General features: G+C 47.8%; 1 protein-coding gene across 3 annotated transcripts in view; it reads left to right on the forward strand.

Annotated features, from left to right (window-relative positions):
* Nucleotides 1-26,230, forward strand: part of ABTB2 (ankyrin repeat and BTB domain containing 2) — a 182,234-nt gene that overhangs the window by 115,106 nt on the left and 40,898 nt on the right. For 2 of the 3 annotated variants that reach the window (XM_059069723.2, XM_067038026.1), the window contains exon 2: nucleotides 20,499-20,645. The exons of the other annotated variant lie outside the window; for it this stretch is intronic. In XM_059069723.2, the coding sequence (XP_058925706.1) occupies nucleotides 20,499-20,645 (147 nt within the window). The remainder of the gene's footprint in view (nucleotides 1-20,498; nucleotides 20,646-26,230) is intronic. 3 annotated transcript variants of the gene reach the window in all.

Consider the following 26,230-nt stretch of genomic DNA (forward strand, 5'->3'; position numbering starts at 1 on the left):
AACCAATGAGCCCGCATGCCACAACTACTGAAGCCTGTGCACCTAGAGCCCATGCTCCACAACAAAGGGTAGCCCCCGCTCGCCACAGCTAGAGAAAGCCTGTGCACAGCAGCGAAGACCCAATGCAGCCATTCGTTAATTAATTAACTATAAAAAAATAAGAGGAAGGGGGCTGGAAGAGGTGGTCCCTAAGTCTTTTGCCAAATCAGCAGCTTTCGGTGGACACCATTCAGCCCCATTTTACTGCTGAAAGATTGAGGACTTGCCCAGCATCCCTGGGTAAGTGACAAACCTGGCTGCCAAACTTCTGTGTGGCCCTCAGGTTCTCCTTCACTGAGCTGTGCTATCCCTTAGTGTGGTTTGTGAACTATTAGCTTCAAATGCAGGAGTGGACTGTGGTGTCCCCAAGTCCATGAGTCCACACTCTCTGCTTTCTCTGATCAGAATGGTCATCACAGGGAAATGGGAAGGCTGTGTGTGTGTGTGTGTGTGTGTGTGTGTGTGTGTGTGTGTAGGCATGTACAGTGTGTATCTGTCCATCCCAAGGGCTCTCCAGGGGCTTCACAGATTCCCACCCCTTCCCTGGCAGGTAGGTGTACCCAGCCAGAGGCTCTGCTTCATGAACTGAATGATGGGGAGTTTTAGAAGAAAGGAAAGTGGACACAGGTAGAAGAGCAAAGGCCAGGGAATTCCCCTGGCAGTCCAGTGGTTAGGACTCGGTGCTTTCACTGCTGGGGGCCTGGGTTCAATCCCTGGTCGGGGAACTAAGATCCTGCAAGCCATGCGGTGTAGCCAAAAAAAAAAAAAAAGCGCAAATGCCAAGCAAGCTAGTAGAACCTGAAGCAGTTGGCAATGACTACATAGACATTCAAAGACATATTAAGTATGTTTCAAAGATATTTACTATCATAAGAAAATAGTGTGTAATAAGTAAAATGATACAACACTGTATGTTTAAAAAGTATATCAGTACCTCCTCTCTAAGTGATGGGATTATGGGTGATTTTTATTTTCTACCTTGGACTTGACTATATTTTCTATACCCTGCAGTAAACATGCATTAATTGTTCTGACAATGATAAAAGTAATTTAACGTGAAGCCAGTGAGTGAGTTTCATTCTTAGGGTCATCCTAATCTCCTGTGACTGATTTTTTTGTTAGCTGTGTTATCTTATTTTTCTATGTGCTTCTTTCATGTATTTTGTGATGGCACTCCTTCTAAGGAAACCATTCTAGCATAGAATCGTTGCCAAAGAATAAATAATTTTTTTAAAGATTATCACATAATGAGATACTGCTTTGCACACACTAGGATGGTTTTAACCAAACAGGCAATAACAGTTGTTGGCCAGGATGTACAGAAATCGAAACCTCCATGTACTCTTTGTTGGTGGAAATGTAATGATGCAGGCACTGTGAAAAATATTCTGGTAGTTCCTCAGAAAGTCAAACATAGAATTACCACATGACTCAGCAATTCCACTGCTAGGTGTATACCTAAGAGAAATGAAACTGTATGTGCTCATAAAACTTGTAAGTAAATGTTCACAGTAGCATTATCTATAATAGCCAAAAAGTGGAAAGAATCCAAATGTCCATCAGCTGATGAAGAGATAAAGAAACTGTGGTGCAAGATCATTCAGCCACAAAGAGGAGTAAAGTATTCATACAGTACAACATGGATGACCCTTAAAAATATTGTGCTACATGTGTAAAAGAAGCCAGACACAAAAGATTGTGTATTGTACATTGTACGATTCCATTAATATAAAATGTCCAGAGTAGGCGAATCATAGAGACAGAAAGTAAATTACTGGTTGCCGGGCCTGGGCAGGGGTGGGGAAGACAGAGAATGGGGGTTTCTTTGGGGGCTGTTGAAACTGTTCTGGAATTAAATAGCGGTTATGGTTTTACAATTCCGTGAATGTACTAAAAACCACTGAATTTACATATTAAAAGCGTAGATTTAATGCTATGTGAATTATATCTCAATTTTTTTTAAGTCTCCAGTTTTGATTTACAAGTGCTGGGCCCAGACTCCCTACAATGGAACAGTGTAGAGCATGGACTCTGCTGCTTCCTGGCTGCGTGATCTTGGGCAAATTGCTTAACCTCTTACAGTGTCGGTTTTCTTAGGGTAAAACGGAGACACTGTTACATTACCAAGGGTCCCTGGGCATTTGTCCAGACCCCACGCCCCTCCTCTACGTCCTTCTCTCATCTGCCCCTGTTAGCTGCTCCCTGAAGAGGCGGGTTTGTCACTCATGTAAGGGGATCTTGCTTTTTGCTTTCCATTCCCACAGGAGAGCCCCTGCATTAAAACCACCCCTTCCAAGAGACTGGGCTTCTGGGTTGGGGGGCAGAGTGATGGCTCAGCCTGCCAAGGCATTTCCAGTGTTTGTTTGAAGAAGTAAAAGTCAACTAGGCAGTGGCTTCTTCTGAAACATGTCATTAATGCAAGCGTCATGGGGCTTCCAAGCTCAAAGGACTCATGTGGCACCTGTTTATTTTTCAGACACACTTTCTTCCCTCCTTTTCTCTCCTTCTCTTTCTCTTTAATGGTAGGGAGTAGGAGAGCTAGGGGCTGAGGGTGGGCTCTGCAGTCTGCACACAGAGCGTAGAGTCAGAGCTGCTGTTTAGAGCTGCGACGTCCCCATGACCGGGCAGGGCCTCGCAGCCCAGACCTCTATGCTCCTCTCAAGCCCATCTGTGGACCAGAACCAGGGCTGGGAGGGCTGAGGGTGGAGGCCAGACTGATGTGCCTGCCCTCCTTCCATTCTGCTGGAGTGCCTGGGCCCAAGCGGTCAGCGCCCGGCAGGCCCCTTCCCTCTGACATCTGCCCCCGACGGCTGTCTCCTAACAGGCCAGACGATTGGAGGAGATGCTGTCACAGAGATGGTTTTCTTCTTTAACCTGTCACACCATCTGAAGCCAAAGCCATTCTCGTGGTTTGCTTTACTATTGAGAGTGTCCAGTGTTTTTTACTAAGGCTTAAAGCTAAAGTAAATTCGTGTTCTCTGAACATGGGTTTTCCATGCTTATGAAGCATCTACCATGTTCTTGGAACTGCAGAGATGGCAGAGAGAGGGAAGGAGTAAGGTGAAAAGCATAGCCTCTGCCCCCTTCATAAGCTTCTAGTAAAAGGGTTATTGATATCACAGGTAACTCCTACCTGGAGCCTGAGAACCCTGGGAGAGGACTAAGTGCAGTGGTGATTAGATCCCCACCTGATGGGGATGATGGCACAAGGACACTGTCCCTCTATCATGTGCCTGCTCTGTGCCCGGCACTGTGCATTCCTGTCATCTCAGTTGACCCTCAGTCTTGCTCTCTGAGAGTAGGTGTTATCCCCCTTCTACAGATGGGGAAACTGAGGCTTAGAGAAGGTATCACATGTCCAAGGCCACATGGCGAGTAAGTGGTAGAGTCAGGATTTGTGGCCGGGTCTGCCTAACTTGTGAGCTTATGCTCGCAACTCAAGGGGAGGCTCTGGGAAGAAGGTGGTGGCCAGTCACTGGGTAGAAAGAGGATGGACAAGGATGGGGGATGCCACCAGTGCAGAGGCTGCAATCATAAGCGTTTCAGAATCTGGGAAGAGGGGTGTGGACCATCCTCCTCTCTTCTGAACCAGTCAAGATAGAGACACACACGCACAACACCGCTCAGGGATGCACATGAGTCCTGAGAGCCCAGATTTCAGTGGTGTGGAGCCACGACACGTGAGGACATGTGATGGATGTAGGGGCCCCACTATGGGAAGGGAGCTAGGTTTAGTGGTGCGGACACAGGACCAGGGCTGGAAGCTGCAACAAGCCAGATTGGATTAAATAAGAATTTTCTAGCAGTTGGAGCTGCACATGAGCTCTCTTAGGGAGAGTGAGTTCCTGGCCACTGGGACTGAGCCCTCGGGCAGCTACTCGGGGTATTGTGCAGGAGTGTCAAACATCAGGGACTGATCAGACAGTGCTGATATATGTACTGGGGGTGTGTGATGAATATTGATAACACAGTGGCAGCGTATTAAATAAAGATGGGTCCTGGGGAAGTGCAAAAAGGGTTTGAGTCTGTGTGGTTTCTATAGTCCTTTCCAGCCTTGGTTGTATAAATACAAGTCATGCTCTTCTGGATTTGGAAGGAGGAGATGCTGTTTGTATGTGTTTTAGTAAAGCCCTGAGACAGAGAAGTGATCTCCTGAAACTTATAGTCTAGGAGGTTAGAAGATTTTGATGCTTTCTCTTCACCATCTGGCTGGTAGCCTCAGGGTGGACGGTAAGATCTCCGAGGTGACATCGCTTCAGCCTTGGAGTAATTTGGGGCACGCTGACTGGTCAGTGACTCGAATCAATGAGGTTGATGCTGGGGAGCAGGAGACCACTTTTCTCTGCACTCCGCTCACCCCGGCCTCCCACCTGCAAGCCACGACCCCTTACACATGCATGAGCTGCAAAGCAGAACTGACAGAGCTAAACCGGGGGGCGCCGGGGGCCCCCCAGGTAGGAGAAACACCCCACAGAAAGATATGGTTCATCTGCTGAAGGCAGGAGTGAGAATGTGGGGGTTGTGCTGCGGGCAGCAGCCTCTGCCTGTAAGGATGGTTGTGGGGGATGCGCAGGGAGCAGGGGTGCTGCCGATGAAGTGAGGAAAAGCTGAAAGCAGCAGAGGGTGTCAGAGAGGCAGTTCATTCCCCGTTAGTTATGCCGCTCAAATCCAACAGGCATCCAGCCCAGCTGGCTTGAGAGGACGTCCACTGTCTGCCTCTTTTCTGGCCTGTGGCTGACACAGCCTTAATGGAGGAGGGGCTGGAGGAGGGGGTCCTGCCCAAACAGGCTGATTCACTATTTCCACCAGGTCCGTGCCATCTTGGTGGGCAGATCACACGCCAGCCTCGTAAACTCACTCTCCACTTGTCTATGTGATGTTTATAGTCCCACGGGGAGCTGGCTTTTTAATGAGCCTAATTTGAGGCTCTGAGTAGGAGTCTGTAAAACAAACAGGGAGGGACTCCGGCCAAAGCCCAAAGTCGCCGTTGAAGCACACAGGGTCACATCCAGTTCTGCAGACGGGCCAGGACTTTGCGCGCCCAGGGCAGCAGGAGAAGCTGCCCCTTAATGACAGGCCTCTCTTCCCAGGCCGGTGCCGCGGAAACCCCCTGGAGCCTTGGCAAGAGCCCTTCCCATTTTGGTTCTGCGTGGAAAGCACAGGGGGGTCCTGGCTTTCCCGGTTGGAGGAAAGGAGCAGGCCTGTGTGCAAATCCAGGGCTGGTTGTCAGGGGGTCAGACGGCCTGGGTGCTCCCTCGCTGGATGACAGCCTCACAGCCAGCCCTCTGAGGCCTCCGGGAGCGAGAATCTGTAACCCGAAGACACCTGTGAGGAAATGCCCCATCTCCCTGTGGCTTTAGTTCATTTTTTTGAGACCTGGTTTTCAAAATCAGAATGAGACAGAGGTGCTGGCGTCTCTCATGAGGCCCTGTTAGGGTCCCTTCTCTCTAGCAGGTCCTAGTTGGGAGAGGAGGGGCCTCACCTCCCTGGTGGATGCTCAGGGCTCACTTGCAGAGCTAGGACAACAAGCAGGGGTCCCTTCGGTGCTAGAGCACTGGGGTTTGATGTGACTCAGAGGCCACTGCCCACTGTGAAGTCATATTGGGGGACCCTCCTGAGTCACCCAAAATAACAGTTCTAGGTACTGTGAGCCTTTGGAATGGAGTGTGCTGCAGCCATTGAAAGTGATGATGAGAAACAATATTTGGGGCCATGGAAAGCTATCTGTGAAATATTAAGTGAAAAAGGTGGTCATTAAAGTATTAATTTCTTAAAATTAAAAGTATGCATGTGAGAAAAAAGAAAGTACACATGCACAGTCCAAAGCAGAGGTACATATTCAAAAGTCTGAAAGGATATTAAACTGTAATGTCAATGATGATTATCTCAGGGCAGTAAAATTACTATTTTTATTCTCTTCTTTTCGCCTATCTGCATTTTTTTAAATGCAAATAAACTGTGAGTGGCGTTCTGCAGACACTCACCCAGCAGAAGCCCAATGGTCTGCCTGGAAGATTTCCCCTGTGAAGGGAGCTTCCAGCCCTTATATTGAGCAAAATGAGGGCTGGAGTTGCTGCAGCCACCCCAGGCCCTTGGGGAACTTGGCCTTGTGGGCCAGAACCGCCCTGTTCTCAGCAGAGTCTGAATCCAGCATGTCCACAGCCAGCACCACACAGAGGAGACTGTGAGCGCGCATTTTTAGCATCCATAGAGACGCAGGGCCCCAGGAGCGGGGAGATGGCTTTATCATCAGACTCTCTGTATGATTTCATTTGAACAAAGTGTTCCATGGTTTAAAAGTTTTTTTGCAAACTAATGATTTACAGAAACCATTTTATATTAGAGAAATCACTTCATCCGCAAGTCAAAAAAACCTGCCTGTGGTGGTCTGAACTGTGACCCTCCAAAATTCATAGGTTGAAGTCCTAACCCCCAGCACATCAGAATGTGACTATAGTTGGAAATAGAGTCTTTTAAGAGGTAACTAAGGTAAAATGAAGTCCCATGAGTGGGCCCGAATCCAATCTGACTGGTGTTCTTGTAAGAAGTGATCAGGACACAGACACAGAAGGGAAGATCATGTGAAGACCCAGGGAGAAGACAGCTGTCTACAAGCCTAGGAAAGAGGCCTCAGAAGAAGAAAGCAACCCTGCCCACACCTTGATCTCAGACTTCTAGCCTCCAGAATTGCGAGAAAACAAATTTATGTTGTTTAAGCTGCCCTCCCTGTGATATTTCTTCCTATAACAAGAAGTTTGGGGAACGGCAGTTCCTGGTGGTGGTTAGCTGCTCGGTGAGATGGTCAGAGACCCAGGCTCTTTCTACTTTCTGCTCTGCCATCCTCAGCATGTTGGCTCTGATCTTGCCCTTGTCCCCTCCTGCAGCTCCTCCCCCTGCACGGCAGCCCCCCAGGTGCTGTTCCAGCTTTGGCAGCAGGCGGCCTGTCTCCTGCTGGTGTCATGGCTGCTGCTGTACCTCTTCAGACAGTGTGTCACATTGGAGGCAGGAAGAAGCTCAAAGGCCCTGCCAGCTGGACAGCCTGTCCCTTTTCCAAAACCCCTGAAGTCTTGAATTTATGTCTCATGTCCTAAACCGTGTTGTACAGCTGTAAGGGAGTCTGGGAAGGGGCCCCCCAGGGCTCATACTGCAAGTCATTCCAGGCAGAATCAGGGTTCTGTTAGCCAGGGAGGAGAAGGACGGCACTGGATAGGTCGCTGGGAACAGCGGCACAGGTTCAAGCAACCAGCGACTGGATGTTTTCATACCCCTTTGCAGGGAAAGATCATGGTGTCCTGGAAGTGACACAGTGAGGTTTGGGATGTCCCCCTCCTGAGAATGAACATTCTACAGGGACCTCCTTCCTGTGAATGAGCTTCTTTCCCTGCACCTTCTCAACCTACTCCCATGTTGCGTGACGTTGCTCAGCCGTGAGATGACTGGGGAGTGTTTGCTACTCATAAGGTCTGTACGGTCCCTTTAGGGTTCTTGGAGTGAGGAGGGGCGGCTTTGTGAAACATCCTGTTATTTTTTTCTCCCTTGCCGGATGACAGCACATAGCAAAAGCCCTCTCTTCAGACTCCTTCCAAGCTTCGAGTACCTACTGCAGACCCCTCCTCTAGCATTTATTATGGTACCTTTTAATTATCTGTCTACATATTTTTCCTGTCCTCTAGAGCCAGGGAACTGGAGCTTACCTCTGTATTCCTAGCACCAAGCTCAGTGTGATTAATAGGCCTGTGATGAATATTTGAGTAAGTGAATGAGTGACAAGAACAGCACAGTGCTAAAATTCCCCGAGCCTATTTGGATACTTCTTCCATATTTTAAGCCATCAGTCAACCTTGGCACAAAAGGTCCCACGGCCTTAGAGAATGTGTTCTCTGTCCATAGGATTTAACTGCCTGCAAACAACCCTTTCTGTGTGGGGGAATTGGGACGGGGTGGTACATGGGTATGTCCATATTTGCCATATATGAGTTATGAAGGGAGTGACTTAAACTCTGGGCTCTGGTGTCCTCAACACACTTAACATTGGGGGTTTTTTTTTCAGCCCAGATTTCAAGGCACGTGTTGAATTCTCCCATTCTCTGTGACTTCGCCTTTTGGAGCCATAAAGATTGAGATTGAAATTTGCTAACTGCTTTAAGTTGATCCGGGAACATCACCAATTTTAAAAGTAGTCAAATGTGGTTTTCATTTATTTGGTCTTAAAAATGATCCCTTAATGAATTTTAGTTCCGAAAAACGTAATCTACTACCTCTGACTTTGATGTTTAAGTGCTTAGTGCAAAAGCTAAAAGGAATGAGCAGCTTTATTGAAATAAGAGCCCAAACAGTGGCCCAGGTGGATTTTTAGACTATGAATTCCTTGGCAAAGAAGATGTCTTCAGCAGTGGGGCTCTCTCATCTCTAATCTCCTCTCCCATCCCTTTCCCACACAGCTACCGGATTTATCTGTCTGAATGTGCGTATGACCCTGTCATTCAATTACTTAAATCCCTTCAATGAGTCCTCATTGCTCTCAGGACGGAGTCTCAGCCCCTTAGACTCCTGTGACTGGTGCCCTCCACCCTGGCCTCTCCGCCGGGGCCTGTCATACTCACCCATCGCTCTGAGCTACCCCTCTCCATCCCTCTGAGGGGCTCTGGATTAGTACAGGGGTCAGCAAGCATGGCCCTGGGGCCAAATCCCACCTGACACCTGTTTTCATATGGCCTACAAGCTAAAAATTAGTTTTATATTTTTAAATGGTTGAAAAAGTACTAAAAGAAAACTAGTTTGTGACACATGAAGGTGATATAAAATACAAATCTGTGTCCATTTGTTTATGTATATGCACATTACGCTGGCAGAGTTGAGTAGTTGTGACAGACCCGCAAAGCCAAAAATATTTACTCTCTGACCCTTTGCGGGAAAAGTTCGCCGATCCCGGCTTCGTAGTGGCTCCAAGGGTGGGTAAAGAGAGGGCAATGATCTCCGTTAGCCACCTCCCAGCCTGCCCCAAATAAACACATAGTCTAAGTATGAATAATGTGCTGGCTTTACAAACACAGCTTCATGACAAGTCTCAGTGGGCCCCTCCCTGCCTATCGCTGCTCCAGAACCTCCCTATACAGGCCCTCCCTCTGCTTGGAAGACCCATCCAACCCCTTCACTAGACTGATAGCTACTCTATGTCTCTTCCTCCAGGAAGCCTTCCTTGACTACTAGGCCTACGTAGTCTGCTTAGAGACCCTCTTCTGGGCTCTTTGATCTGACTCCATGTAGCCCTTTTCATTATGGACTTGGCTGGTATACTGTCTGCCCTCCTTCACTACACGGCAAACATCAAGAGGGTAGAGACTATGTCCTGTTCACTTTTCTACCCCCAGAGCATAGCCACTTCTAGCAGATTATTAGGTCATCAGTAAACAGTTGTTGAAGAAATTAGTGGATGAATGCAGAATAAATGATCCATCCGTGGTGAATAAAGCATGATTCTTTATCAGCACAGGCCTTTAGGAAAATAATGAGATAGGTTGGCCTAGGGTCCATCACTTCGGTCAAATAGAAATACTTTTATATGGTATCTGATGGCTTTATCCCAAAGCTATTGGCCCTGGGAATCTGTAAGGCCATTTATAAGATATTACCATTTGCTACATGCTTACTATGTGTCAGGCATTTTACTAAATGCTTACTTACTTAACTTCTTTTAATTCTCAAATAATCAGTGAATTCGGAACTATTATTTGGCATATTAGACAGATGAACAAATTGAGGCTCAGAGAGGTTAATTAACTATTCCAGTGTCACATAGCTAATAAGATTCATAGCTGAGTTTTGAACCTTCTTCCCTCTGACTCATGCTCTTAAATCATCTGGAGGGTCTAATAGAGCCATTTGGAATGGGAACCAAAGCCGACTGAAGCAGGTTATATTTGTTAGAAGGACTCCAGCACAGTACATTTCTGACTAATGATGCATTCATGTTCTATTAATAAATATCTTGGCCATCTGCCCTGGACCTTGTGACATTTGCCTCTTTATTTTTTAACCCCTAAGGAATGACTTGTGTGTATTACAGGTTCTCGGGCTCATTTATCCCTCTCCTTCCTCTGAGCTGACACTTGGAGACTTCTCCCACTCCCCTCGTTTTCCTGCCGGCAGCACTGCTCTCACTGGAGATGTAGCTCCGGGATCACTCCCAGGACGTGCTTTGCCTTCTCTCCCATTCCCGGGCCCACCCGGTACCTCTCACCCCACCCCCAGCAGCACTGGTAGTGGCAAGCCTCTCTTTTCACACTTGGTGCAGCGTGAGGATTTCCCCCAGCTCTCCCTGTCCTCAGTCCCAGCAAGTGGCAGCCTGTACCGACTGAGAGTACAGGCAGTCCAGACTGCCACGTGGCTGCATCATGATCACACAGGCTCAGCCCAGTGGGTACATGGCTGGACCAGAGGAAGTGCGCCCCCCCGCCCCGCCCAGTGAGGTAGCCCCTGAGTCCCTACCATCTGGCCAGGTGAAGGGGTTGGCTCTCAGAGAGGCCGATTCTTGGAATAAGACGTGCAGACAAAATCTCTCACCTCCTGCTTAGGAATATAGAACAGTTTCTGTCTGAGTTTCTTTCCCTTATCTTTTAAAAAAAAATTAATATTTATATAAAACAATCAAGTTTTCCTTCTATTTACCTTTTTTTTCTCCATGAGCTCACAACAGTTGTAACAATGGTTTTGTTTTTATTAATATATATATGTTCATTAGTTAATCAGTAGAAAAACATGAAGAATAATGGAGAAAAAAATCATCTAATGTTCTCCCGTGCAGAAATAACTATCCTTTATGTTAGATGACCTCCATTCTGGGCTCTTTATAGGTAATTAGATCATAGTAATTTTTTTAAACGTTCTCTTATTTTCCTATATAAAAATTTAATTTCAGTTAACTAACTTTCTAACTTATTTGAAATTATGGCTATTCCTATGCTCAGAAGAAACATTCTATCACCTTCTTCTCCCTCTAAGTACATCTCCCCCACCACGTCCCCTGTTTCTCTTATAACAATCACTTTTTACACCACCAATAAATCATATTTGTAAAAAGTTTAAAAAGCATAGTGGTTCAAAACATTTTTATAGCCCTAGCGCAGAGAGAACCACTCTCACCTTGGTGGTTATGTGCATGGGTTGAGGGAAGGGCTGATGTTTTAGGGTGATGACTGTGTGTGTTTACGTTTTAAATGTGTTGTTGCCTTTATACAAAAGTGGCTGGATGTTGTCCTTGGCTCACAGGAACTGGCGTGCTCAGTCACCATGGGTCAAGGATAGCATTTGACCAAGGACCATGATCATGTGATGGATTTTTTTGTTTTTTAAGAGGTGGCAGTTCCAAGACTCATGCTTCCTGGGTCACTCAAGTTCTTGATGTGTTACATCAATACTTTGGAGCGAGGCCACCCAGAATCTCTTAAAAAGTATTCCAAACACAACAGAGATCTTTTTCCACAGGAAAAATTTCAGTGGTCCACGTGTGAGTTCTCCGCTCCATACCCCCCGATGTTGTGACGGTTGCGGGGTTTTCCAGAGTTCACCTTTAGGTTTAATTTCCTGAAATTGATCTGCTTGGTTACTGTGGCTTTATTTTATTCTCTTGCAAGGGAGGGAAATGGCAATGAACAGGCTGCGTTTCGCTAGGTCTTTTCTCACTTCAAAAGAATTAAGCAGCAGTCCATGATCTCTGCTACTTCTTTTACGGGCATATTCATCCTCCGGGTCTCTGATATGAACCTTAATTAAACATGATATGAACCTTAATTAAACAAATCACCAAAAGGCCAGTGAGCCAGCATTCCTAGCGGAGTTTCTTGGGCTCACCCACACTGCTTTGTTGGGCTGTTATTGCATGGTGGCCCCTCTCCCCATCTAAACCCTCACCCTGCTTGGAGCCCCTCTGAGAACTGAGTGAGCCAGCCCTGAGGTCAGAGGTGCTGCTACCAACTGGAGGGAAAAGAGGCAGCCCAAGGCCAGCTCCCCAAGCAGGACCCCGCACCCCCACTGCCAGAAGGCCCAAGACTGTCAAGGACTCCAGAGGGAGATGAATTCAGCCCAGTGTTCACCGTATATTTTTACTGTATATATTTTTTAAGAGAATTGGGGACGCTGGCAATAAGCGTGTTGTACTCCAACAGCCTTTGATCTCACTAGCCCTGGGTTCTCCGGCCCCTGGCTCCCCATGCATTTTTATTTCACAGTTTAATGGTAAGCTCCTGGCCCTCTGGGCCTCTCTTAACTGGAAGACCACCTTCAGCTGGTGGAGTTCTGATAACTTAGAGTGAGGTGTCAACCAGAGCATGATTATGTTTACTTTTAATTTCCTGACCTTGAAGAAGAAGGGGAACGGGCAGTGCTCATTGGACGGGTGAGTGGTGATGGAAGTCTCCTGTCCCTGGGCTTGAATGGGCAGAGCCCCATGTGAGAGGCGGTGTGGACTCCCAGGATGGACGGGCTGGGTCTGAATCCCACCTCGGCCATTTTCTAGCTCTGTGACCTTCACCGAGTGACCCAGCCCATTTAAACCTCAGTGTCCCTCATTGGTAAATGGGGTTAGTAACAGTACTAATTGTAATGAGACCACTGGTAGGGTCTTCATGGGGGTTCAAATGCTGGTCCATCCCACTCATGGCATAGAGTACTGCTCGGCATGGGGTCGCCCATCTCCGTTCATTACTAACCCATGGTTAAAACCTGCTTCCCAAACTCAGTTTAAACCCCAACTCTTCTCTCTTCCTGTCTCCCAAGCTTTGCTCCGCACTTGAACTCTTGGGCCTCACAGTATGGTGGTCTCATCTTTAGGTGGGTTCTGGCTGAGAATTACATGAGCTTTCAATTACTCTTGATGAATCATTTTTACAGGGTTGATTGACGATTCATCAAGTCAAGCAGATTTCACTCCACTTCTAGGTTTTCCTCATTTCCTTCATCTTCCCCTTGCTTCAACACCCATCCCCCAATCTCATTGGACTTCGAATATCAAGAGAAATACCATTCAGTGAAGTGGGTTTTTTTTTAGAATCAACTGTCCTTATACTCCGTTTGGGTCTCTCTGGAAAATATTCCAGCTTTAACTCTTCAGCACTTTGTTTCAGTATGACTAATATGCAACAACCAGGCATTAAACGTACTATATATAAAATTCCAGATCAGAGAATGGAAACACTTTAAAAAAAAATAAAAAGGATTGGATTATGTGGGCTATTTGGAAACTGTTCAGTGGGGCAATATAATTTTTATTTTCAGAAGCTTATGGATTGAACCCCACCCAAGCTTCCAGCTCCTAAGAAAAGTGGCAGAAGACGCCCTGCCAAGTTTCCTCTCAAGGGCAGTAAAAGAGTAATTCTCTGCATGCTGGGTTTCATTTTAAAGAAACAGGAGACAAGCAGTGGCGTTTGCTGTCTTCACAAACGAGCTTCCCTGAGCTGGGGGGGCTAGTGAGTCTGGTGAGGCATGTCGGGGGGCAGGGGCAGGAGAAGATGCCAGGCGCACAGGCTTGCACAGGTCGCTGGGTCCACTGTAGTCACAGCACCCTGAAAAGAACATTTGCAAATCTGTGGAGAGCCCTGGAAATGGGAATGGGTTGTCAGGTTGGGGGGTACCGTTATGTTACAGTCTTGATGGCCTTTTGATGACTGGTTAGAAAAACTGAACTGTAAATCAACCCAGTTTTCACAAAAAAAGGACATATTTACATTTACAATTTTGTGTGTATTGTGTCTGTTGGGGGGCTGTTGTTATAACTTGGGGGAAATTAAATAATGCTAACAGGGCCTATTTGTTTCCACAATTCAGAAGTTAAATAGTGGAATGAAAGTGGGGGAAAAGGTTTTAAGGGGTACACTTTAGTGCTAGAGTCCACAGAAGGGCCAGTTGGAGTGCAAGATCCCAGTGCTGGAGCAGACTTGAGACGCCACCCAATTGACCCCTGTGTCTTACAGAGAAGAGAATGAAATCCCCATCGACTTGGCCTTTGGGCTGAGCCCTGCTTCTGAAAAACCTTAGCACTGAAAATCTGGTTTGTCAACCCAGTGTGCAGTCCATTGGCTTCTGGCTTGTTACTTGCTTGCTTGGAGGAGCCGGCAACCTCTGCCAGCTGAAACCCAGGTCGAATTCCTGCTTGGCAGCCAGCAAGAAGGCGGGACTCCCAGTCTTCACTGGGTTTCCCAGCTGACTCAATGGCGCCCTCTCTGGGCACTGGTGGAGAATCACCTGGGAAGGAGCCCAGGGCTGGAGCAGAGCCAAGTGACCAAACTCGGAAAACAGCCTGCAGAAACCAAGATCAGGTGTGCATAGGCTCTTTTTTTGTTGTTTTTTTTGTTTCTTTTGTTTTGTTTCCTATTTATTTATTTATTTATTTACTTTTTAAAAAACATCTTTATTGGAGTATAAGTGCTTTACATTGTTGTGTTAGTTTCTGCTGTATAACAAAGTGAATCAGCTATACATATACATATATCCCCATATCTCCTCCCTCTTGCGTCTCCCTCCCACCCTCCCTATCCCACCCCTCTAGGTGGTCACAGAGCACTGAGCTGATCTCCCTGTGCTATACGGCTGCTTCCCACTAGCTATCTATTTTACATTTGGTAGTGTATATATGTCCATGCCACTCTCTCACTTACTCCCAGCTTACCCTTCCCCCTCCCCGTGTCCTCAAGTCCATTCTCTATGTCTGCATCTTTATTCCTGTCCTGCCCCTAGGTTCCTCAGAACCTTTTTTTTTTTTTAGATTCCATATACATGTTAGCATACGGTATTTGTTTTTCTCTTTCTGACTTCACTCTGTATGACAGATTCTAGGTCCATCCACCTCACTACAAATAACTCAATTTCGTTTCTTTTTATGGCTGAGTAATATTCCATTGTATATAGGTGCTGCATCTTCTTTATCCATTCATCTGTTGATGGACACTTAGGTTGCTTCTATGTCCTGGCTATTGTAAATAGTGCTGCAATGAACATTGTGGTACATGACTTTTTTTGAAATATGGTTTTCTCAGGGTATATGCCCAGTAGTGGGATTGCTGGGTCGTATGGTAGTTCTATTTGTAGTTTTTTAAGGAACCTCCATACTGTTCTCCATAGTGGCTGTATCCATTTACATTCCCACCAACAGTGCAGGAGTGTTCGCTTTTCTCCAGTGCGTAGGCTTCTTAACTCTGCTGATTTCTTGAGAGGTGCTGGGAATTTCCCTATTTACCAGCAGAATTATTTTCATCTCTAAGTATCATAGAAAGAAAGAAGAATATTATCTATTCTTATCTGTGGAAAGGTGATTGAACCTCTTTGTGAGGGCAGTGGGGAGTGAGGGCAGTGGGCAGTTGTTGAAGAGTTTAAAGCCAGAGTAAATAAGAGTGCGTGACCAGAGTAAGGGATTTTCAGGGATGGGATGAGACAGAGGGAGGAGACGGGGAGGGGCTGTTGCAGTATCCAGTGAGGGAAGATGGTAGCTTGAACCGGCAGCAACTGGATTTTTGAGATACGAAGGTGATGAGAGCAGCAAGGTTTGGTGGTTGATTGGATGTGGGGTGGGGGGGAAGAGAGTTGATAAGGATGACTCACCCATCTGTTCTTGGGCAACTGGGTGGATGTGGTGCTGTGCTCAGAGAAGGGACTGGAAGCTTTGGGGAATGAGGTAATGAGTTCCGAGATTCAAGGGTTGGGCAACCTTCTTGAGAAAAATTGAGTGACCGAAGATGGTGCTTCTGTGTGCAGATTGAGAAATGTTGAGGCTTCACGTACAGTCAGAGCACACGGGTGGAACCTTGTTTCCACAGAAATGCTGATTTTGTAGACAAGGGAGACAGAGGGTGCCTGGGTCATGCCTACTGCTTCCCCGCCTCACGCTCGGGGGTTCATTTCACAGCAACGATCTGAGTGATGTGCGTGGGTTTTCTCTGTAACTTTTACAGAGTTCAGCAGGGATTGATTTGGGGTGTCCTTATTAATTAATAAAGAGATACAGGTTTCATTCCAGCATGCTTTTTTTTTCCATCACGACTGAAATAAACAGTTTTTTTTCTAAGGATTTTAGTAAACAGAGGGCGGGAGGGGGGGTTTGCTTTTCTTTTTTTTTTTTTTTTGTAAGTCCCTTTTTCCAGAATGACCTTGCACTGGGCCCATCCCCTAAAGCTGGGAATTTCAGTGGGGCAAAGAAGGCACTGAAGTGTTGAGAGAACCTAAGGCAAGTGTTTTCCATCTCCAGTGAGAATGGCTGAGGAACAGGCTTATGAGGGAGAGAGAAGAATTTCACACTGACATTTTACAAAGGCTTTCTTTTTTTTAAATAAATTTATTTATTTTTAGCTGCGTTGGGTCTTCGTTGCGGTGTGCGGGCTTCTCATTGCAGTGGCTTCTCTTGTTCTGGAGCACGGGCTCTAGGCACGTGGGCTTCGGTAGTTGTGGTGCACGGGCTCAGTAGTTGCGGCTTGCGGGCTCTAGAGCGCAGGCTCAGTAGTTGTGGCGCACGGGCTTAGTTGCTTCTCAGCCTGTGGGGTCTTCCCGGACCAGGGCTCAAACCCGTGTCCCCTGCATTGGCAGGTGGATTCTTAACCACTGCGCCAGCAGGGAAGTCCGAAAAAGGCTTCTTAGGGGCCAAATTCGGAAGGCAAGCTGTGGAACTGCATTCTGGAAAGATCAGAGGGAATAAGAGAGATGGCCTTCAGTCTGTACAGCTTTACGCGAGGCCTCCAGGGTTCCTTGGCAGGCGGTGCCTGGAGACACATGAAAAGAAAGTCATATTTCTGGGTCTTTCTTTATATTTCCTCCTGTCAGACACCAGGCGCAAACAGAACAGAGCCCCTTTTCTCTCAAATATCCTTGTGTTCTTTGACTAAAGGACAAGGGGGCCAAAGTTAGGACGTCATTTCATTTCAACAGCTTGAGAATCAAGAGGTTGAGATGCTAGCCCCAGTTCAGTTTCAGACCCTCAGTAACCTTGGGCAAGTCACCTAACTTTGGGTGAGGGACCCTTGGTTTTCTCATCTGTAAGATGGGTGCAAACAGTACTTCATGAAGCCTTGGGAATTGCATGTGATCATGCATATAAAGTTATCACAGTCCTGGCACATAGTGAGCACTCTTTAAAAGTCAGCAGTGGCTATTATTGATGATGACCTCCCTACCTCCCTTGCTGGAAGAATAAATTATGTACTCCTCGGTGTTCGAAGTCCCTTAAAAGCAAAAGGTACTATGCAAAAGCTGTGATGCTATCAATTACTATTATTAATAATAGGCTCATAATTACTTTTGCCACAGTATTAAATGAAAACCCCTTTGGGTGGGCGATGACTGGGAAAATGGGAACTATTATTAATGGAGCTGCAAGCTCTTGTTACTAGATCCATTGACATAATATTTCTCTCTGGGAATCCTTTGACAAATCAGCTGAATTTCCTATTCCCTTGCCCTAAGCACTGTAAATTTGATCCACACATCCCCAGTGTTGTTTCTGTGGATTAATAATGAAGAGAAGAGGAAGAGCAGGGCCTGAGTTAGACCCGTAGATGCATAGAAGCCCTCCCAAATATTTGGGCTGCCCATGGGTTTGAGCTTGTAGTTCGGGGTGGGGATGGGAGGGTTGTCTTTTGTTTCACTACTGGTTTTAATGCTCAGAGCCAGGTCTTCCTAATGCATTTGGGTCCTCAGCTGTCAGGGAGAGGTTCTGCTTTGGGGACAGGGCTGGGGGCAGGGGGAACCTAGTCATGCCCTCCTCCTTCCACTGGAAACAGAGCTTTGAGGAAGTGCTTTGATGCCCTGCTTTGCCGAACCAGCGCCCAGGTCGGGAGTCCGTTGCTGCTGCCATCCTGGAGGGGTCGGAGGGAGATTCAGAGCGGCAGGTCCCAGCCACACAGCAGGGCAGTGAGGCAGTGCTGAGGAGGGCAGGGAGGCTGGGTCAGGGGAGGGGTCAGGCTAGGAGGGCAGGGCTGACCGGCAGCCGAACCTAGAGCATGGCCAAAGAACGCTGCCAGGATCTGGGCAGGAGGAAGGCTGCCATGTGCGTTTGCCCCATAAAAGAGCACACGAGGCCCAGCACTGGGGCTTCCATGGGTGAACCAAGCAGGAATAACAGTGAATCAGGACAGCCGTAGGTGAGCTTGGTGGTGTGTTCATTGAATCTGGGCTTACAGAGAGGTGAAGCATATACATTCTAGAGCCAGTGAGACCTGGATTTGAATCCTAGCTCTGCCGCTTGGTAGAGCAAGTTATTCAAACTCTCTGCACATTATCGAAAATGGAGACAGCAGTGCCCACCTTGTTGAAAGAATAAATGAGATAGTGTACCTAAAGCCTGCGTTCCCAGCACATAGGAAAAATAATAGCAAGAGCACCCAAAGAGCACTTACTGTGAGCCATGCACCAGTCCACACGTGGATATCTGACAACTCACAGCCACACCGGGAGCTAGGTAACTTTTGTTACCTCTAGTTAACACGTGAGGAATCTGAGGCACAGAGAAGTGAAGTAACTTGCCCAAGGTCACACCGCTGGTTTAAGTGACAGAGCTAGCTAGAATCATGAACCCAAATGTTCCAGCTCCAAGGCCCTGTCTTAACCTCTCTGCTGCAGGACCTATGGCTGTTGTCATCCTTGTGACGTTTCTGGGTACAGGATAGGGAAGTCTAGCCTGGATTTGGCCACATCCCAGGGGATCTTCTGTTATCTCTAGGAATTTTAAGAGATTTTCCCAAAAGTGACTAAAATAAATTCCTGTGGGTATTTTGCTTTCAAAAAAAAAAAAAAAGTTCAAGGGGGTTGGACAAAGATGCCTTGATCAAAGAAGAAGCAGTTACCAAAAATTGGGCATCTTTGTGGCCACATGCTCTTAAGAACCAACATGTAATTTTAAGCCAGTCTGATTTTGCTTTTCTGCTGCTTTCTAAGAAGCCACACAGTGAGTTGGAGAAATTTACAGGCTGTCACCCTCTGGGATTGATTCTGACAGCTCTGCTCCTCTATTGTTGAAGTGCTAATGAAAAACGCTAATTGGCCTTGGCCAGTGGCTGGATGAGTCCCCTTCCTGGAGTGGGGAAAGCAGCATCCTTTTCTCTGTGGCTTCTCCTAGTCCTATTCTTGGCTTGAAGAAGGAAGCGGGGGCAGCATGAGGAAGTGGGAGGACTCCAAGGGCAACGCTGCCCTTTGGGTGGGCAGGGTGAACGTTTACATCCGAAGCCCCATCCACTGAGCTCCGTGAAGACAAAGCCAGGTCTCTTTGTCACCCCGGAATCCTAAAGGCAGCAGAATACCTGGGCCGAGTGGGGCCCTCTGGATATTCAGCAAGTGAAGCAGGGAAGGAATGAATGAATGCTTATATGGCCCACCAGCCTCTGGAGGCCAGTTCCTTGTGCAGCTCCAAGAAAGGATGGTCTGCACTTGCTTTAAACCACGTCTACAGGTGGGCCGCCCTCATCCTGGCTCTTGCAGCACCGTCCAGAGTGAAAAGTCAGCTGTCCTAAGTGGAGCCTTGCAATTTGCCGCCCCCACTCCCCCCCTCCCCCCGCACTCAGCCAGAGAGGGAGGGAGCAGAGCTGTGGCCCTTGAGCTTTGCTTCCATCCTCAGATGACTTGTTGATAAAAGACATTTTCACATATTGACATATAGGGAAGTCATTCTGGCTTATACATGAGTTAACTTGAATTTTATGCTAACTAAAATAGCCTGTTTGTGGCCTATCAAACATACATTGTGGGCTTCCCTGGTGGCGCAGTGGTTGGGAGTCCGCCTGCCGATGCAGGAGACACGGGTTCGTGCCCTGGTCTGGGAAGATCCCACATGCCGCGGAGCAACTAAGCCCGTGAGCCATGGCCACTGAGCCTCTGCGTCTGGAGCCTGTGCTCCGCAACGGGAGAGGCCACAACAGTGAGAGGCCCGCCTACCGCAAAAAAAAAAAAAAAAAAAAAAAAAAAAAAAAACATACATTGTACGTCGGCTTTAATTATTAAAGAAAAGGGCACATTGACCAGAAGTAAATAACGTCTAGGTTAAAAATAAAGATTAAATGCCCCCCTTCCTGGGATGCCGATGCTGGTCCTCTTTGGATGATAAGACTCCCTTCCCACACTTCGTTATACAGCAGAAACTAACACACCATTGTAAAGCAATTATACTCCAATAAAGATGTTTTAAAAAAAAGACTCCCTTCCCAGGTGCTAAGGCATACCTACTGGCTATGTACGTGCTGGTCTGTTGTGTTGTTTTTTTTTTTCTAACCTTGAAGAAATGTAACCCAGACTTGTTTAATATTCTTTGTTCTGACAAGATATAAAACTGTGCCAAAACCGGGCTTCTCCAGAGAGGTTTCTCAGAGTAACCTAGACAGTGGGCTTCTGGGCTAGTCCTCAGTTTGTCTCAAATAAAACTCTTTTCTGTTCTTACTCTTAATTGTTGATTGATTATTTTCGTTGACACTGTCCACCGTGTTTCCCCGCAGGTGTCCTCTCCCTCCCTGCGCACTTCAGTCCCTACAACGGTGGGTCCCTGGGCCACGACGAGCGCGCCGATGCGTACGCGCAGCTGGAACTCCGGACCCTGGAGCAGTCCCTCCTGGCCACCTGCGTGGGGAGCATCTCGGAGCTGAGTGAGTGGGGCACCCACCGTCCACTGGCTCCACGGGAGAGGCGGGGAAGAGCCCACCTTCTAGGTCCCGGCTTCCTCCTCCTCCTCCACGCTTCTTGCCTTCTCTGAAAGCCAGAGGTTGTAAACCGGTGGCCCACAGACATGTGTGCTTTAGTTGGCAGGTGCATAATTAATCACATCCAAATTTGGATCTCTCGTGTCTCTAGAGAAATCAGACGATCCGGCACTGCTGCGCCCCATTCCTGCATGGCAGCGGTCAGGGGGAGCTGAGTGGCAGCTAAGGGGACAGAAAGCATTCCCTACATTGCCACCTGCCTCGGTCTTTCGTAGCTGGCCTGTCTCATTTATTTATTTTACCTGCCTGGCCCCAAGGGCTCTGAATTTACAGCCAGTATTTGAAAGAAAGTACCTCCCGAAACCTCATCACAGAAAAAGAAAGAAAAAAGCTGAGCTGCTCTGGCTGAAGGAGGACCTGATCAGTGGCCTCAGCCCTGCAGTGCCCTGGGCGTCTCCCAGGACCTCAGGGCTCTCTGGAGCACAGCGGGGAACCCCTGGGTCTAGGTCATTACTGTTTGACAGCTGTTTCAGAAGATGGTGTTGGGAGGCGTGAGATCCCCATGTCTCCCGATCTTTCCCTCTCATTATCCCAATTATTTGAGAAATCAAACTGCATGCTCCTCCCGGGGTCATGAGACCGCCCAGCAGAGGGCGGGGACACGTGCCAAGGGTCGTAGAGCACACAGTGTGGAAACAGATGGAGTTTCACTCTGCTCCAGCCTTTTCCGCTTGTGATTTCTTTGAGGTTTCTGGCCCCTGAATAGTGAATGGCAAGCCCTTCTATTTCTTTAGGACACAGCTTCCCCCCCACCCCCACCCCCCCGTCTTCCTTCCCTTCCCAGGACAGGAAGTGAAGGTGCCTGGTTCAGGGTCACAGAGCAGATTGGTTATAAGGCTGGGACAGAAGGCGGCACTTTGAGCTCTCTGTCTCCTAGGGGCATTCCAGCATGGCCACCTGGGTCCCCTGCCTCTTGAGGACCCTGCAGGAAGTGGGCTTGGGTGTATGGTTTGATTCCCACCCCTGAGGAATGTCTCCTGGACAGTGGGCTGTCTTGGGGGCTATGCGCAGTCTGTTTGGTGAACTCTCCTGGCCTGAGGACAGTGAGGGACACACTTAGGCCTCAGTACGCTGGAGAACACCTTGATTTTGTTTTGCATTTTGAACATTAAGTGAGCACTTACTGTGTGCAAGACACTGTATCAAGTGCTTTCATCACATAATCTCATTTACTGTGCAAAACGACTCAGCAAGGTATGTCCTGATGAGGGAACCGAAGCTTAGAGAAGAAAAGTCGTTCTCCCCAAGTCAGGTTGCAAATAAGATTCAGAAAGGGGGCTTGACTCCTGCTGTGTCTGACTTTAGCAAAGCTCTAAATTACTTAGGGCTATGGGCTTCGTAGACGTGCCTAGCAGCCCAGCCACCAGCGTCTCAGGGCAGCTGAGGTCAAGATCACAATCTGGGGACTTCGCTGCTGGCACAGTGGTTAAGAATCCGCCTACCAATGCAGGGGACACGGGATCGAGCCCTGGTCCAGGAAGATCCCACATGCCGCAGAGCAATTAAGCCCGTGCGCCGTAACTGCTGAGCCTGCGCTCTAGAGCCCGCGAGCCACAACTGTTGAGCCCGTGCACCACAACTATGGAAGCCTGTGCGCCTAGAGCCTGTGCTCTGCAACAAGAGAAGCCACCGCAATGAGAAGCCCGCGCACTGCAACGAAGAGTAGCCCCTGCTCACCACAGCTAGAGAAAGCCCGTGTGCAGCAACGAAGACCCATTGCAGCCATACATACATACATACATACATACATAAGATCGGAATCTGATCTTGACTTTTATCATAGAGCCTTTTGTTGTAGTGATCTCTGTGCCCATTACAATCCACAGTCAGGCACGAGGCAAGCATTCAGAAACTTCCCTCAGAGGAAGGGCTTGTCCTTACCATTCAGCCCAGGGACCAAGTCCAATCAGTTCTACCTTCTAAAACTATCCCAAGTTTAAGTTTGCCCCTCTCACCACTTCCAGGGCTACCAACTCAGGCCAAACCAGGGATATTTAAAACCCATATTGTATTATGTCACTCATCTGCTCAGTATCCTCTCAATTACCCCCACGGCTTCCCAACACACTCAGTGAAGTCTGGGATTGGACATATGATCTGCCTTCCTCATCCTCTATTCTTCTCTTGTTGACTGTGCTCCAGCCACCCTGGCCTCCTGGCCTCCTGACCTCCTGGCCTCCAAGATCCTCCCACCCCAGGGCCTTTGAACTAGCTGTTCCTCTGCCTGTGACCTTTTCCTCCAGTTGTCCAAATATGGCACAGTCTTAAAGTCTCTGCCCAATAACACTTACTAGACAGGCCTTCCCTGAGCACCCTGCAGAGATTAAGGGTCCCACCCTCGTTCTCTGTCTCCCATCTTATGGCTTTGGTTTATTCAAAGCACTAAATGGACACTTGGCATTTATTATATATTTACTTGTGAATAGTTGGTCATCTTTCTCATGTGATTAGAACTTCAGCTTCATGAGAATGGAGACTTCCTCTGTTGTATCCCCTGGTGTACGTATCGCTAGTGATGAGAACAGAACCTGAGCTGTGTATTGGGGTGTGTGTGTGAGTGAGTGTGTGTAAGAATAAGTTCTCTATCGTCCAGTTTTTGCCTCCTAAAACGCTCCTAGGATTGGTCCCCATCCTGGCTCAGCCACTCCTCAGACCAAAGGGAAGAAGAATCCCCAGAGCATCTTTCAGCAACAACCAAGCAGGCTGTGTCGTGCGCCAAGATGCCCGAGCTCCCTCGCTCTGAAACCAGGGTTTTGGCTAATCATTGTGAAGGAGGGAGGAGGTGAAGGTGGAGGCAGATATTGCAGTTTTTCTCTTCAAGACTAAAGAGGTTAATGAGGCTAGTGACACTTGGCTCAGTGACACTGAGCACCTCGTACCTTAGAGTTTAGCCCGGCTTTAACACCCACTCTCTCCCTGCACCTGGCCAGGACCAGCCTGCCAGGTAGGTCAAGAAGTATCATTCTTGTCTCAGGTCCATCTGCATAGGGAGCTCCGGCACTTGTATTTTCCTCTGTCCCTCTCTACCTATGAGAAGGTAAATGGAAGGGAATAAGAAATAAACAAAACACTTCTTTTCAAAGGGAGCCAGATGGTATGGGCCTCATTTTGGAGACAGCGCTGAATCCCAGGCCCTCCCCTTCTCTTTTTATTCGATGGCTCCTGATGCAGGTTGGACAGACCAGAGGGAAACCATAGCACCTCTGCTCAGGGCTCTCATGATTAACAAGCAGGGAGGGCTTATTTCTCCATACTTGTGGGTGTTTCTGGGCTTCAGACTGAGGTCTCATCAAGCTTAGGGTCAATTGATTCTCAAGTACAAGGATGTCTCAGAAGCATCTCTTGAGTGCCCAGCTGTACCAAACCAGCCCCGTTGGGCCACAGCTTCTGAAACTCACTGTGGTAGCAGGTCAGGGATGGTATCCCCCCAGCTTTGTTGCAAACTGAAACTTTTATAAAATACAATAAAAAGGAACGTTTAGGGCTTCCCTGGTGGCGCAGTGGTTGAGAGTCCACCTGCCGATGCGGGGGATACAGGTTCATGCCCCGGTCCGGGAAGATCCCACATGCCGCGGAGCGGCTGGGCCCGTGAGCCGTGGCCGCTGAGCCTGTGCGTCCGGCGCCTGTGCTCCGCAACGGGAGAGGCCACAACAGTGAGAGGCCCGCGTACCACAAAAAAAAAAAAAAAAAAAAGGAACGTTTAGAAATATGAAATAAAGCACAGGTAAGATGCAAGCCATTTTATTTTATTAATTAGATTAAATAGGCATAAAATCACTCTGTCAGATTGCTCTGGAAGTTTTTTCAAGCTCACTCTCAGTTTCTGAAATGAACTTCTGGACCAGTAACCAGTTTGCACACCTGTCCCAGTTCACAGACCTGTCCCAGTTTACAGACCACACTTCAAGCAGCAGTGTCGCAATGGTCGAGAACATGTGTTTGGGACACAGGGACACCAGTTCAAGTCCTGCTTGTGCCCTTGGACAAATCACTTAACATGTGTAGCCTGTGTCCTTGTCTGTAAAATGGAGATGCCTCCCTTATGGGGTGGCTGTAAAGAGATTTTTTATTTAGAGATTTTGTCGTATCTTTTCATGTCTATCTTGAAGCCTAGAAAATAGAAGGTGGCAGGGAGGAAGATCCCTCTGGGAGAACGTCCAAAGCAAGTGGCTGTCTTTGTCCGTAACCTGGACTTGCAGCGCAGCTTAAGCTTTTTAGATGCCTGATCAGAGTTGTCTGCAGGCATCTGTCTCTTTGGTCTTTGAGAGACACTGAGAGCCCAAAGCTGGGCCTGGAGCAAAGTGTCCAGGGACTCCATCTCCAGTCACCATTCTGCTGCCTTCATGGTTTCCCGAACCCTCGGAAGGCCTCTCTGTTCCTGGCTTCCCTTTTAGGGAGCTGTTAGGAGGTATTCCTATTCCTTCCTCGATTTTCTTGCCTGCATCCTAGCTGGAAATGTGCTGCCAAGGCTTCTACACCAGTAACAACGAAACCATCTTAAACATAATTAATGGTAAAGACTTCTACCTTGTCGAGTCTTTGAAATGATATTTCAACAAGATTTCTTCAATGCTGTCGGGGACTCTTTGAATTCTCCTCCTTGTGGTCCTGTGGTCATGCCAACAGTTATGACATTTAGACCTGGAGAAACGGGAGCCAGGTTTCAACTTATTGCAGCCAACTTAGCTGTACAACTAGCTGCTGGGAGACGGCTTGGCCTGGGGTTGTTGATGCCAGTTTCTACTACCCAGGAGCCCGAGGGCAGGGCTGGACTCCTCCTGTCCTGGGAAATGCGGGGCAGTGCTTGACTGCAGGCAGAGGTCCTGGAAGGAAGAGTACCACGAGGTGACCTGTAGGATAGAGGATTAATAACAAAAGACAGTAACAATAATGGTGATATATTTAACTTTAATAACAAAAGACAGTAACAATAATGGTGATATATTTAACTTTACCAAGCACTTACTCTGTGCCAAGCATGATGTTAAGTGCTTTATGTTGGTTATTTATTTGAATCCTCAGGATTTTTAGGTTAGAAGCAATTATTTCCATTATACAGGTAAGGAAACCAAGGGTTTGATAAGTAATTTACGTAAGGCACACAGGATAGAAATAGCAGAGACCTGATTGGAAGCCAGGCAAGTCTGAATCCAGAATCTATGTGCTCATCCGCTTACCTGGTGATTCTCAAACCTGACTGGAGATTAGATTCACTGAGGGAACTTTTACAAAATACGGACGCCTGGGTCCTGCCCCAGACCAATTAAATTAGAGTTTGGGGGATGGGAACCAGGCATCAGGAACTCAGTGCCCTCAGCCCTCTTGGCCCTGGGGTCTGGCAGGAGGCACCCAGGCAGCTGAGCTACAGCTGCGGGATGGGCAGATCTGCTGTGTAGAGAGGAGTGAGGACCTGGGGGTGGCATGGGGGGCTCTTTCCCAGTGGAGATCCCTAATTCCAGGGCTGTCATTGT

Source organism: Kogia breviceps, chromosome 7 (assembly GCF_026419965.1).
Source record: "Kogia breviceps isolate mKogBre1 chromosome 7, mKogBre1 haplotype 1, whole genome shotgun sequence".
Lineage (NCBI taxonomy): Eukaryota > Metazoa > Chordata > Mammalia > Artiodactyla > Physeteridae > Kogia > Kogia breviceps.